The sequence below is a fragment of the Abramis brama genome (genome assembly GCF_963993115.1).
Source record: "Abramis brama genome assembly, chromosome: 22".
NCBI lineage: Eukaryota > Metazoa > Chordata > Actinopteri > Cypriniformes > Leuciscidae > Abramis > Abramis brama.
This window is the reverse complement of record NC_139984.1, coordinates 23726234-23741555: the sequence shown is the minus strand read 5'-3', so window position 1 is coordinate 23741555 and position 15322 is coordinate 23726234. Positions and strand designations below refer to the sequence as shown.

General features: G+C 35.6%; 1 protein-coding gene across 2 annotated transcripts; it reads right to left on the bottom strand.

Annotated features, from left to right (window-relative positions):
* Nucleotides 1–3755: 3755 nt before the first annotated feature.
* Nucleotides 3756–14795, bottom strand: mylk2 (myosin light chain kinase 2). Of its 2 annotated transcripts, none has more exons than XM_084098494.1 (16): nucleotides 14632–14795; nucleotides 13768–14044; nucleotides 13578–13663; nucleotides 13344–13416; nucleotides 12139–12907; nucleotides 10578–10771; nucleotides 10032–10140; nucleotides 9809–9902; nucleotides 8953–9062; nucleotides 8715–8856; nucleotides 6353–6423; nucleotides 6004–6132; nucleotides 5149–5220; nucleotides 4649–4729; nucleotides 4255–4387; nucleotides 3756–4146 (listed from the first exon to the last, which is right to left on the bottom strand). In XM_084098494.1, the coding sequence occupies exons 2-16, from the start codon at nucleotides 14027–14029 to the stop codon at nucleotides 4066–4068; spliced, it is 2406 nt and encodes an 801-aa protein (XP_083954620.1). In that variant the 5' UTR covers nucleotides 14030–14044; nucleotides 14632–14795; the 3' UTR covers nucleotides 3756–4065. The 2 variants fall into 2 exon arrangements, with proteins under 2 accessions (XP_083954620.1, XP_083954621.1); XM_084098495.1 differs by having other exon boundaries at nucleotides 13768–14039; nucleotides 14632–14793.
* Between the last annotated feature and the right edge of the window lie 527 nt (nucleotides 14796–15322).

Here is a 15322-nt window from a genome sequence, read left to right as displayed (position 1 = left end):
TATCAAATATAAAACCCTAACAAGTCCATACCACTAATAAATGTGTTAAGAAAGAGTTATAGTCGTTATGATAACTAAAGTCAATCTATCATTTTATTACAGTTTTGTAAACATCATTTGACATATTGCAGACACCAGGAGAGATTAGAAGGCATTTAGCTTCACATTTCTCGTTACACATTCACACCCAGTGTGATATCATTTTATTGTGACATTGTCATGGCCAGATAAAATCATTTTAACAGACCACTGGAATGGATGAAATGTACTACAAACATTTGAAGGAAGCCAACCTTATCTAGAGGCGTGTGCTGTCATGGAAAGGGAATTCTTCATTCAATTTAATCAGAGCCATTCTTTTTAAGAGTTTTTACATACCCTAACAAATGTAGAAGACTTTCAGGTTTAATTAGATTAGTGTTTCTCTCAGTTAACTCAAATCAAGTCACCTTTGGGTCATTCTCAGGATTCGGGAATTATTTCAGTCCCCCAGACTTTTTAAAGTGGTGGTTCACCAAAATGAAAAGCTGGTATGTCTATTATAACGAATGAAAATAATTTTTGCAATAATTATTGCAATTAAATCATTTTTATCACAAAATAATGTCTTTAAAAATAGTGTTTTATCATAAAATAATTTCTATCATACACTAAGCATTTTGTCATGTCCCGGAGGCACTTCACTGAATTTGTGCTTTGCAGTTTTTTGGCAATATTGTAAGTATTTTATTTGTGTTACTTTCATTATTGTCAAGCCTAACAACTCAACCCCATCATATAAAATTAGGAAAGAAAATGATTATTTTTCAACATTTTATTTTAATCCATAAGTATATACAATGTACTTATTTCATTATACGGTCTATTCTACTCTACACGAGGAGCAGTGACCATTTTTAGCAAAAAAAACCTCACACTCAGCCCCGTCACATAATATTTTTCATTGTTTCGGGGTTGTAAACTTGTGACAGGGTTGAGTTTTTCACTTCATTTATTAATATTTTTAATTAAAAATATATAATATAGTCATGGTTTCAGTAAAGATATACTTTCCAAAACCATGACAACTGTTCTAAATAGAATAATTGATGCGATGTATCCACTTAAACATCGTCAAGCAATGTCTCCCGTCTCAACTCCATCACACTATTCTTTTTGGGAAAAAATCAGGAAGACAATTAAAAATGAAGGCATTTCTTGCTGATTACCACCTGACATGTTAAGAACTAACACAATAAAATTGTGGTTATAGTTAAACATCCAAATAATTTTTTTTTACTCCAATCCAATAAAAATGTGAAAATTAGTATACGAAAATTGTTGTGAGGGACACATGAGCAGTAGGTACATGTTAGTTTTATAACAAGTTTTGAGTAAAATCTTCTTTTAAACAATTCTATTTTTGTCCGTTTCAGGGTTGAGAATAAAAGGTGTTTAAAATACGAGTAAAAAACCTGAAAAAAGGATTTGATATGTGCCTAATGATGTGGGATATTTAGAAATTTAATTCTAGTTTGAATATTACCTTATCCAAGAAATGACCCCTTTATTTATATGGTGCTTTTTACAATACAGAGTGTTTCAAAGCAGCTTTACAGTGATAAACAGGAAAATAACGATTCAATGATGCCAGGGGCGTCATGCAAGCCAAAATTCTGGGGGGGCACAATCTGAGACATTGAAATTGTTTTCTGACGGGTGATATGGATCATGTTAGGAGGGGTCAGGGGGTCTCTCCCCCTGAAATTTTTTAAATTCTGGCTGCTAAACATACCATTTCAATGCAGTTTGGGAGGGACAGAAATACCTTAACGGAGCTAGCAGCAACCCTCCTCTATCTGAGGACTAAGTTAAAGTATCTATTTTGTAAGTTTATGTAAAAGACAGGTTGATGAAAGAACTGTAAGCTCAAATTCAAAAGCTTTTGAAGTCTACTTCATTAAAGCATGTTTACAAACACACTTATAGTTCACTTAGGCCTACTACACATGATTTTAAAAACAGTACCATTGCAGTTTTTATGTTATGATTTTAAATTGGTATGTGACCTAAGAACGATCTTACATTAAAGGTACATAAAGGTGCTGAGGTCTGACTTTGTGGTGCTCTGAAATTAAGTTATTTTAATATTAATATGTGATGAAGGACTTTGAAAGAAGTTTGACAGATTTCAGTGCTGAATAATGGCAGTAAGGTTAGCCAACTAGTTTATGGTTAGACTAGGCTAGCTATCGATAACGTTACACTGACACAACTTAAGTTAATGCTCTGAATTCGCAGCTAATATTAAATCCATAACTTTTTGATCAAGTTAAAATTTCCAGGTCAACCACAAATAATCCCACTACCTTTTAATATCATCCGATAACTAATTCAATGCCGATTTGTTGCTTTGCCCACTTACCACTTCAAGACCATCTGTAAAACATTGCCAGCTCAACGTGCGAGACGAGTGAGTTGCTTGAACATACACAGCCAAGATTCTAGAGCGCTACGCGCGTAGCGCTCTGGATTTGATATACACAGACACCATATTAGGAAAAAGGGGCGGGCTGATGATGACCGATTTATTACAAATCCAGAAGAATACATTTGAGTCGTTATAGGCTCTGGTATATTATGGAGCATAATAGGAATAAAGTTGTGACAAAAAAATTATCAGGGAGGAAAAATCTGAGGGGGCACGTGCCCCCTCACTTTGAATGGGCATGACGCCACTGAATGATGCAAGCAGAATTCAATTCTGCTGTAAAGCAGCTCTGAAAGACAACAGTCATTATTCGGTTAAAATCAGTTGATTCAGTATCTGAGTACATCCATTATGAAATGAGTTCAATTCAGCTATAAAACAGCTTTGTCGGCCGTATGTCAATGAAGCTGCTTCATTTCAGTAAACTCACCACGACATTCCAAAGTCATTAAGAAATTACAACAATCTATGCTTCAAATGGAATAACGGTCAATTTTATAATGGTTCCTGTCCTGAAACGAGACATCCTCTGACCTCTGGAGGATGCAGCCCTCGGATTGAGACACAGCTTGAGTCAGTTAAGATCAGCATCATTTACACTGAATTATGACCTAGCAGTCATGTGGATGACATCATCAATGGTGCAATTTTAATTCCAGGAAAATTCTGAATCTCTGTGCAAGTTCTCTTTTAAGATACCATGTGTGATTTTTTTCCTTTTTTTTTTTACAACACATTGCCCAATGTCTCTGTTGATGCTTAATTATAAATGAATAATGACTATTTGAAAAAAAGTTGCATCACTGAATCGTTATTTGAAAAATAGTTACTTCAAATAGTTGAAAAAATTGAAAATGAATTTCTTTTTGTGAAGTTGCATTCAAAATCTGAGCAGCATATGTGCAATTTGAATGGGCATGACAGTGCTTACTTAACCCATAACATTCCTTTATTTAGATGGCAAGGAAAAGAAAAGAGCATTTTATCAGTTTAACCAGACAAACATTGACAAATGTTTTGCCATATTTCAAAAACAGGTTCTTCTGCATTGTATTAATGTGGTGGTGGTGGTGGTGGTGATAGCGTTTTAAACTTCCTGTTTATATTTCCTGTTCGTGAGTTTACACGTCCTCTTAAAAACTTCTTAAAATATGACTAAGGCTATCAGTATTCTCTCATAGTTTTGGACTAAACTATTTTAATGATCACACCACTGGTATTCCTCTACTATACTATATGAGACTTCCTGGTAAAATACAGGTAAATAAAATACCTTTCAAAATATGAATATTCCATCCACATGCTTATTTATTCAGAATTACATTTTGGAAAAGACAAAAGTGATAAATTATTGAATCCTTGATAAACATCAGTGTTAAATAATATGATGCAGAAAGGAAATGCAAGAAAAATGTATTTTGTTTACACATTTTAATGCATGTTACAGATTGGTATGTTTTACCAAAGCAATTTTAATGATTATATTGGCAGCCAGTGAGTGTTCAGATATGAATGGTGGATGGCAATGCAGCACAAGCAATACAAAGACATGATCTGCATTTTATAAAAGCACACATAGTGAGCACAGGATACTCTCAGAATTCAAGCGCTGTCAGGGAACCTGAACTTCCGATCTTCTTAAACCTATTGGCCGCAGCAATGGCTATGTAGTTTTTCTGTACAAAGGAGTGAAGTGGAAGAGGAAGGAGGAGAAATGGAGAAAGTGTTTAGTATCTTAAAACAGTGTTAAAGTGGTAAACCATAATGTTTCCTCAGCGTTTCACCTTCCACATCCGCCTGGCCATATACTTCTTGAGGAGAACCTGTGACTTGAGCACGATGTTGCTGCTCTTGGCTTTCTCACTGATGTTGTTGAGCCATGGGTGTTTGAGACTCTGTGTAGCACTCATTCGACCACTGTAAAATAAGAGGAGACATCTTCAGAAGACTTGGAATATATAACATAAGTTGTATGAAATGTTACTTTTATCATGTGTGATTTATGGTTCTTTCGCAACCCTTCTGGAGCTTGAATGCAATTAGTCACTGTACGCTTTCATTGTATGGAAATGAGCAGCTCGGACATTCTGTAAATCATTCCAAGTCACTCGGAAGTTGTCGGAATACAATTACAAGTTTTTGGACTAAGTGTACTTGTAAGTGTATTTTAAATGTCACCTCCTTTCTCTGATAAGCAGGTTGGAGACGAAGTCCCGAGCCTCAGCAGACACATGCTCAAACGCATCCTCATCGAAGTACCTACACACATCCAACAGAGGGTGTTGTTTTACAATTTGTATTTATTTTCCAGATATACCTGCATCATTTTTTTTCACGTCATGTTCTGGGCTCCATAGAATTTACGGCCTGGTTTCACAGACAGGGCTTAGATTAAGCCAGGATTAGGCCTTGGTTCATTTAGGGCATTTAAGTAGCTTTTATAAACATGCCTTAGAAAAAAATATTACAGGTGTGCATTTTGAGACAAAACAATGACACTGACATATTTTAAGTTATCAGTGCAAGATGCTTTCAGTTAAAACAGCTCAAACATTTTTATTTTAGTCTGGGACTAAGCTTAAGCCTTGTCTGTGAAACCGGGGGTATGACTTGTAAATACATTTTTCTTTGTGAGTAGCTAATGTGTTTTGTATAGAATTAATATAATAGTGGCCTACCAGTTGCCCAGAAGCACATTGTTGAGGGTCTGTCCATCATCATCCCCCAGAAAAGGAGAGAGGCCACTTAAGCTACAACAACAGAAATTGATTGTGATTTTTATTGTTTCTCCAGTTCAACAGTTCAGTTAACATGGAGCTAAGAGGGTTGCACAAGTTCCTTTTTCTGTTTTGGAGACTACCCATAATACACCATAACACCGGTATTGCTTTAATTAGAAGCAGTTGAGTGAGTGACCCTGGATGCTCATTTACTGCCTTGTTTGATGCTTTGGCACTGTTAGCCAATCTATGAAACTAATTTTAATGTTTGTAATCAAGGCACGTTTGAGTCTTTTGCAGTGTTATGGTGATTTTAAAGGAGCCGTATGTAAGATTGTGGCCAAAACTGGTACTGCAATCACTTTCAAATTACTGTAGAGCGGTGTATCCCCTCCCCCTCCCCCCTGACTCGAGGTTTCCAGATAGGCTGCAGGATCCAGCACGAACGTTTGTAGCTGCAGCTGTGGTAACTAGAGCTGAGCTGGCAACCCAGATGCCGAAACACTACTGACTTCGTGATTGGTAGATAGGTGGAGGGTGGCGCTTCAGGCCAAAACACAAGATGACAACATCAACATCAGTTGAGGGCTGCAACTTCACTTTTTAAATGACAATATCCTGGCCGTACTACTGTTGTCAGTGATATAAGTATTTGAAATGAACCTGATTTCTTAATGTCTAGTGACATATCAGGGCCATTTTATGATTAATTGAAATACATTTCTTACATACAGCTCCTTTAAATTAAAATGATTGTTCAAAATGATATTTAATTCTGGTGTATGTTAATGCACACAGCTTATTGTGATTTACAGCATATATGTGACGACTCCCAAAGTCCACATATCTGTAGGGAAGGAGACAAAATCGAAGTTCACCACCTCCGGAGCTAAAAATTCTGGCGTTCCGAATGAAACTTTGAGCTTCTCTCGTGGTTTATATCTGGAGGAGGATAAGGAGAAGAGTCACTTAAACCATAAAAGTAAGCCTTGGCTGTAATATTTGAACTCTCAGAGGATCAACACATTCAGAAATACACAGTGGTCATTGGAAAAGTATGTAAGGCAAATGTCATATGCCAAAATGGCTGATGACAACACTAATCTTGATTTGAACAATGGACAAGCACAATACAATAGTAGTGTAAAAGTATAAATCATACCTCCTTGCTAGTCCAAAGTCAATAATTTTCACCTGATGGCTAGAGTGATTAACAAGAAGGATGTTCTCCGGCTGAGAAAAAAGAAGTAATAAACTGTTTGCAGGATGTCAAAGAAAAGAAACTATGAATGAAAGCTGTAAATATGAGGCAACCCTCAGTTATCATATGAAATATTGATACATCAGTTTAAGAAATCCATAAATCATTTTTAATACATAAAAGCAAATAAAAGAGGCTACAGTTTGATAATAATAAAATAAAAAAACACTTTATAAAAGAACTAAAAGGACATTTTAGAAATGATGATAAATTCTAGTTTAAATTCACTTTAATTCTAATTTAAGTCTGTTTTTTTTCTTTAAGTATGCATTGGATTTTCAATTAATCAGTAGCTTTTTCTGTTATATATTGCTATATATTATCAATTTCTCAATTTCCAGTTGAACCAGGAGGTGGCACCCAATCTGCTGTCAATCAAATGTTACAAAAGTTGTCATTGGTCATGGCTGTTTGCAGTTTAAGTAACTTAAAATGACTATCAATGATCAAATTGTTGTTTTTAACCCTTGTGCATCAATTTAAAAAAGTTACTCATAGGTCCAAAGAGGACAAAAATGTCCATGTCAAAAAACTGTCATAAAAAGTTGAAGCTTGGGAGCACAGACTTAACTTTGGTATCATTTTAAAGAATACCCTTGGCAGATTATTGCTGAAGTTCAATTTTTTTTATAAGTAAATCCAAAAAAAAAGTTATATAGGTTTAAGTTTATGAAAATTATTTATGAATATTATTTTATATAAAATATATATTTTATAAAACAAGTTGAACTCTAAAACGGTAAATAAGTATTTTGTGTAACTAGTGCAACATTTTTTTTTTTTTTTAAATGAAATGGGGGTGAAATAGTAAAATTACAATAAAAATAGACACCCATGCCAAAATTAATGCAGTTAACATAAAAAACAAAAACAACTTGGACATTTTTGTCCCTTTTGGACCTATGTGTAAGTCAAAAAACTCTCATAAAAATGTTATGCTTGGGAGCAAATACTTAAGTTTGGTCTCATTTTAAAGAAGACCCTTGGCCCTTGGTTGTTGAAGTGAAAAAATTGAAAAAAGTGCAACCAAAATTTTTTTATAGAAGTTTAAGTTTATGAAAAATATTTATGAACATTATAATCAATATTTTATATAAAATATATATTTTATGAAACATTTGGAACTCTAAAACTGATATAAATTCAAAGCCATAAATCTAAACAGGTTGTGTTCCGAATTTGAGGATGATATCTCAAAAAATGAGCTTTCAGTAAGATTTTGTTTGGGCGCAGTACCAGACTTTCCCCATTGGATGCCAGCAAAACTTCACTGGTAAACACAGTGATTGGATTTTCGATTTGCAGTTGAGTTTTTCCTCTCTCAAATATTACAAGCACACAAACACACTTTTTATTTTATTACACACATACAAACCACACTTAGACATCCATACCAACAAACCCACATAATTATCGTTGCATAATTTATCCAGTTGGCTCTGTAATATGCCGAAGCAGAAAACAGGAATAAAGCGAGTATTTGCTTTATAGGCCTAATCTGAAAAAATGGCACCATCTGATAAAAAATTGTAAAAATGTCAATTTTGAAGCCTTGCCAACAGAATGAAAGCCTATTAAAGAAGATTGCATCATTTTATAGTTAAACGGCACAGGGATTAAAAAATGCAGTTTTAATGGTTTTCAATGGGGCCATTTTTGTCCAAAAGGTCCTGAGAGGAAGTATTTTGTGTAACTAGTGCAAAATAGATTTTTTAAAGGAAATGGTGATGAAATAGTAACACACCCGTGCCAAATTTTATGCAGTTAGCATTAACACAGGCAAAGTGATCAAAAAAACAAAACTGAAAAGGACAAAAATGTCCTCAAGGATGCACAAGGGTTAAACATTTCATAATTACGATTTCTCAATTAAATGTATTTAGATATTAAACTAAATTTAGCATCACAAATGGCCCCCCATATGTAAAAAAAAAATTTTTTGGTAAACTTTATTAAATTACAATTTTATTGTCTTTCTTCTTATTACATGCAGTTTTGGAATCATGGAGTAGACCATAATAGCAAAAGTTGTCTTACATTTCTCCATGACGCAGAAAAGACAAGTCTCGTCTTAAATTTATCCGTGGTGCAGACAAGCGAAGTCCATTTATGACTCACATTTCCCTTTGACACCCATCTCTACAATAGCAGTTACCATAAAGGCTTATGCTATAATCCTATTGAACCCTCACAGAAAATAAAACAAAATCACTAGTCTAAATCTGACTGAACAACGTGACTCCTTTTTTGCTTCATCTCTTACCTTGAGGTCCAGGTGAAGTACATACATTTGGTGCATGTACTGGACACCCTCACAGATCTGTTTCACGAACACCATGGCATCCACCTCAGTCAGCGGACAGCTCTCATCCACAATTCTCTCGAACAACTCCCCTCCCTCAACACTGAATAAAAAAGAAGAGACAGGACCATCTCTATGATATTCATCCTTCACATGTTGCGCTTTAGCTCCTAATAATTTGAGATCTGGGTCTACTTACAACTCCAAAATCAGCACAACTTGATTCTTGACCTCAAAGGCTTCATAAAGTTGGAGGATGTTAGGGTGACTGAGCTGGTTCATGACCGTCATCTCATTCAGTGCCATGTCCTGCAAAACAGAAACAACTTTTAGATATTTGCTATCAAGTTATTTTCTAATTTCATGTTTTATGTTTTTGTTCCTTGTGTTATTATCTGTGTTAGCTGTTACCTGTGCTAAAGAAGGTATCTAGTATCAGGTAAATAAAGCAATTAATAATACAGATCCAGATTATGAACATTTCAGGACTCAGCAAGACTAGAAGAGACATTTTCAAGTGGAAGAATGTTTGCTAATTTGGAACAGCTGAAAATATGTGCTTTTGCTTATCTAAATTCGGTTTATACAAATGGAAATCTGTTGATACATCTAGAGACAATATATTATGTACACTATACCACTCAAAATATTAAGTTACGATTTAAAGAATTTAATACTTTTATTTATCAAGTCTTTCTGAAATTTTCTGCAACTTTATTCATCAGAGAATCCTGGGGGGAAAAAGTATCACAGTTTTCACAAAAATATTAAGTAACTGTTTTCAATATTGATAAGAAATGATAAGAAAATCAGCATATTAGAATGATTTCTGAAGGATCGTGTGACACTGAAGACTGGAGTAATGATGCTGAAAATTCATCACAGGAATCAATTATGTTGGTAAAAATTTTAATTTTGGTAGTGGCAAAATACTAGCTTGAAAGCAACATGTAGTCTATGTGATGGCACATTTTAATGCACTAATTAATGTGCAAATGCTGTCAGAAATATTGTGAAGTATTAAAACATGCACAGCACAGATCTGGTCAACTTACCCTTTCTCTGGCATTTCTTGTGTTGATGATTTTAGCAGCAAGCCTCATCCCTGTCTTAATCTCGGTACATTTGTGCACCTTGCCAAAACGGCCGCTGACAATTTAATATGATGGTTAAAGATTAGGATGACTTTTTACTACGACAATATTTTGCTAATAAAATAACTTAGGTGAAATAAATGTAGAATAACTCCGTAGCAGTTACTGCTAGCTTTCAGCTCACCCTCCCAGCACTTCTCTGGTGTGGATACTGAACGTATCACAGGGTGGAGGGTTCGACTTCAGCGACACAAACCGGTGAGGAAAAGGGGCAGGCTGAGGTGAAACATCATCTGAAAAGAGCCAGAAGGACACTATTAGAAGTGTTCTTTCAGACAACAATCTTTCAGTCAGTCTACTTTTTTGGGAATCTTGTGTCAGAGATCACTATGAGATGTTAATGGTGTTGATATCTGATCTATAATGCTCTTCATGTTGGGTTGGAGTGGGAACAGCTGCAGGAGAGAATAGGGCAATAATGTGCCAGGGACAAAGGATTATCATATTCCAGATACTTCAGATGTCTAAGGTCAGGCTATATTAGCCTTGCAGTCAGCTTAACCTTTGAAAACAAATTTACACAACTGGAGATTGTCATTTTGTGGTTATGATGATTTCTTCAGGCAAACGTTTACTGGCATTGTCAATTACGAATATCCTTTGACTTAAATTTCTTAGATTTTTATCATAAACATTATTTAAAAAAATTAAATAAACAAATGTTACTTACCTATTACTTTAAAAAAAGTTTTTAAAGGAGTATTGCTCTTCATCTGTACTGGATTCTTGTCTGTAGCTGGACTTATTTTAATCTGTATCCCACCAGATACGTGGTTTGCGGCTCCAACTGCTTCAGTCGCTTTCTTAGCCAGCGGTGCCGTCACCATGTGGACCAAATCTGCCTTTCCTCCAGTGACCTGAAATCTGTATAAGAAAAACATTGATATTTATATACATATATACATGTATTTATTGTATATCAATGCTCAAATAATTAGGGTAATATTTAGTATCGTCTTTGAAAGAAGTCTCTTGTGAAATGTTTGTTTAAAATTGCTGTAAAAACAGATTTCTATTTCAATACATTTTAAAATGTTCCTGTTGTTGGCAAAGCTAAATTTTCAGCATCATTACTTCAGTGTCACATGATTCTTTAGAAATCATTCTAATATACTGATTTGGGGCTCAAGAAACATGTTTTATTATCCATGTTGAAAACTGTATATTTTTGTGGAAACCGTGATTCACTTTTCAGGATTCTTTGATGATTAGAAAGTTTAGAAGAACAGCTGAAATAGAAATCATTTGTAACATTATAAATGTCTATAGGCTACTGTCATTTTTATATATATATATATATATATATATATATATATATATATATATATATATATATTTTTTTTTTTTTTTTTTTTTTAAACTAACTGATCCCAAACCTTTTAAAGGTATTGTGTGTGTAACCCCTACTTTGTGAGGCCAAAATGTCTCCAAGTCTCACAATACCAGAAATCTTTGACCTTGTGGGGACATTTCTGGTCCCCATGAGGAAAACAGCTTATAAGTAAGGGATAATGTAGAGTGAGGCGGTTGTTATAGCGAATACAACCCCGACAGGCTGATCAGGATCCCGACGCGAAGCGGAGGTTACCTGCTTATTACATGGCTACCTACCAAATAAATCAATAATTTGACACAATATATTTATTTAAAAAGGAGTTTATTGATTTAAAAACGATAAAGAAAATAGTCCGTTCCGTCTCTACGGTTAGAATCCTGCATCCATAGCAAGGCTCTGTTTTTCATGGCAACGGTGTGTTATACTTAGCAGCGGTCTGTTATCAAGAAATAACAGACCGCATTCTACATTAGAATTCAACCAAGCCATGTAATAAATCATAATAACTAACCGACTTAAGATTTTTTTTAAATGTAAAAATGCAGAAAGTTTTCTGTGAGGGTTGTTTAGGTTTAGGGGACAGAATATAGTTAAAACATTGATACCAATCGGGTGTAGTTTTACCATTTAAAACCTAATGTCTTTTTATGAAATATTGGTTACACTTTATTTGAAGGTGTCTTTGTTACGGTGTAATTATACATTTAAGTACTGAGTAATATTAAGTAACTACATGTACATACATTAGGGTTAGGACTTGGTTTGGTTTAGTTGCATGTGATTATACATAATTTATAGTTACTACTATAGTACTACATGTAACATCAGCTGCTGCAACAGTGATAAATTGCATTTAAAATTTTCAGAAAAGCAATGCATCCCTAGCTGGTTTTACCTCTGTAAAGAGTTAGGGCAGCTGTGCACTTGTCGAAGGGAGAAAGCCTCTTTTGTTGCTGTGGTCACATTCAAACCCACTGTTTTTGGTGGTTTGTGGCTTGGCGGAAACAATGTTGCATCTTGTGACGTTGTCGTTTTTGTGGTAGGTGTATTTACTGATGATTTTCCCAAACTCTGCGCAGTCTCTGGAAGAACCAGACTTGTTTGGGGAACTTTTTGGGTTGGTGTTGAATCTGTAGGGACTTCCATTAAAGTCAGCTTGGGAGGGTTGTTGGGTACCAATGAAGTCGTACATGGAGGCATTGCTGGAGCAACCAGTCCAGTCATCTTTGGTATGGTATGATTCGGTAGGGTTACATTCACTGTTTCAGTATGCTTCGGTCTGATTGTGTTGGGCAAAACAGCTGTTGTCACAGGAACAGATGCTGATGTCATCTTTGGTGCTTTAGTTTTTGATAGTGACACTTTCCTGTCATCTTGGGCTTCTGATTTTGGTGGAGCAATACCAGAAGTCCTCTGGATCACCGTTGAAGCAGCAATGACGGGTATCAGGATGTCATTCTGGTTCTTATTTTCAAGCCTATTCATTTTCTGTGTTTGCTCATGACATTGAGATAGGTTCGATCTCGGCGGTACTGTGGATATTTCTCTTTCTCCTTTGATTTGCAATTTAGGTTCATGTTGAACTTTGACCTCTGTTGAATCTTTTCTAGCTTGATGGTCCTCTCTTCTCGTTCCATTGTTTTCACTGACTTCTAGCAAAACACCTGCACAAACACACAGAATAAACAATATAAAGGCATGTTTGCACCAAGGACGATAACGATATATACCGCTTTTCTTTTTTTCCTTCTCACGAACATTTAGATATTTAAATCGAATAAAATGGCAACAATGAAAAAAACTAGCTAGGTTTTCTGATTGCCTTAAAATTCCATAGATATCACCGTCAGTTTCTGACCAGTTTTCCTGTTTTGTTTATGTGACGATCGGCATAAAGAGCTATAAACTGTTTGTTTCCTTGGTCAGGTGATTTGTGGTTCTCTGTCATTCTGTAGTTCATAAATAGTTAACACGATAACAAGCCCGTCATTCAGATTTATGTCCATCAAAACTGACCATGACAATCCCATGGCATGGCCACGCTCCATCTGTCATTACTAATGAATGCTGCCCAGCATATATAGTGTAATATCGTAGTACCTTTCTCTGAGGTTTTATTAAAGGAATGGGGCACCATTTTATGGTCTTTGTCTAAACGAACATAGACTTCCTCCTGTCAATAGAGAAAAAAGGGGGGGAAAAAAGAAGAAAAAGTTTACAAACAGATATTAAGCACATGGTAAATGTAATTTATGCCATGTTGATTAATGCAATAACTGTATGAGTTAATATAACAGTTTACAAGCAATTCTGGTTCTAGTCCTTTCCACTGACCGCAGAGGTTCGAACAGGCAGGGATTTCCGTCTCTGTAGAGCCACTAAAGGCACAGACACTCTCTCACACTGTCTGTCCTCCAGACCTTTCATATTTAAGAGACAGAACAGAAAAGTGTAAAAAAAGAAAAAGTTTTTTAAAACCAAGACACTTGAAAACCTGAATGTCATCGCATTCTGATTCCCATACCACGTGCCAGGTCCTCCAAGGCTGTTCTCATCTCCAAGACTTTCCTTTCAAGAGAATCCAGGAGTCTGGTATGAGCCAACAGCTGGCTGGTCACAGTCTCCTGCAGTGTGTTGTGCTGGACGCAGGTCGCACACATGGGACAACTTTTCCCTGGGCTCAGAAGGAGCTGCTCCACTTTAAACCGCAGGTCATCAACCTTGGCCTCCAGGGTTGTGGGATTGGACGGAGGCACAGGGTATTTCATAGAGCCTTTGACAGACATGGAATTAAAGCTGTGCTAGAGGGAGAGACAAATATACAGGTATTAAGCAAAAAGTACTTTTGAGGTCAAATTTGCAATTAGGCCTTCAGATTTTACTCCAAACTTTCAGTATAAACTCTACTGAAATATTTCAATTTAAACCAGACTATTTCTGTTTGCTGGTCCTAGACGGTCTCTCAGCAAGACCAGACTGAGAGACCAGGTTAGTAAAATAAGCGGGGAATTAAAGCCTAGATGGACAATGAACTTATTAAACTTTTTATAAAATTTAATTTTAACTAATTAGTTAACTAAAAACCAAGTTAATATTAATTTATATTACTAATTTTACTTAGAAATATTTATGGGACTTTATTACTTAAAGTCTTTAAGCTAACATATAAATGGAAAACTAATTTTAGGTGCTCTAACTGGACACCAATTTTTCTGTCCTCTGGTATGATAAATTAACTTTTTAAAAGTTGAAATATTCCATGTTCCAGTTCCCATCCAGTTACAAAAACTACACAAGAATGATAAAAAAATAAATAAATTGCACAACCTCAGAGTAACTGACTGAAATTACAACCATCTTTACAACCGAAAAGATATTTTACACCCACCTGTAAAGATGTTTGTGCAGAATGAGAAGCCCAGCATAAAGTACATATGCTTTTCGCCAAGTGTTTGGACAGATTGATCTCTGGCGTTTTGTGGAAGCTCACAGAGTGCCAGTCTGTCAGATTCCTCTTTTATCTCTGCTCCATGGCCACCTCACCAGAAATAGGCAGACCAGAGAAGGGGGGCTCGCAAACAGCAAACTGATAATAGAGGCACGCAGAGCTGGCCCAGGGGAGGGGGCACAAAGTCTTTCCAAGACAAAAAGAGTACACAACAATGCACGAGTTGAACGAATGCGAGACACGTACCTCTAGCGTTCAACCATGCAATGCTGGCAGTCATGTCATTAATGCAATAAAAGCTGTGCCCTTTACTGAATTAACATGAATTACAAATTGTTCCAAACCTGTATGAATTTCTTTCTTTTGCTAAACACAAAAGGAAGATATTTTGAAGATTGTCAGTAACCAGTTGATGAACCTCACTGACTTCCATAGTATTTTTTTTTTTTTCTAACTATGGAAGTCAATAGGGTCCATCAACTGTCTGGTTAATGACATTCTTCAAAATATCTTCCTTAATGTTGAAATTCATACAGGTTTGGAACATTTTGAGAGGGAGTAAATAATTTTCATTTTTAAGTGAACTATTCCTTTAAGCAAAAACTGCTTCTATAGACTTGTCCCATCTGTG

Excerpts from the sequence above, each read along its gene's own strand:
- mylk2 (XM_084098494.1), bottom strand. The coding sequence starts at position 14,029 with ATGTCTGTCAAAGGCTCTATGAAATACCCTGTGCCTCCGTCCAATCCC. Across the intron at positions 6,424-8,714 it reads TACTTCACCTGGACCTCAAG|CCGGAGAACATCCTTCTTGT; the intron begins GTAAGAGATGAA and ends CTTTTTTCTCAG. Across the intron at positions 4,730-5,148 it reads AATGTGCTTCTGGGCAACTG|GTACTTCGATGAGGATGCGT; the intron begins GTAGGCCACTAT and ends GGATGTGTGTAG.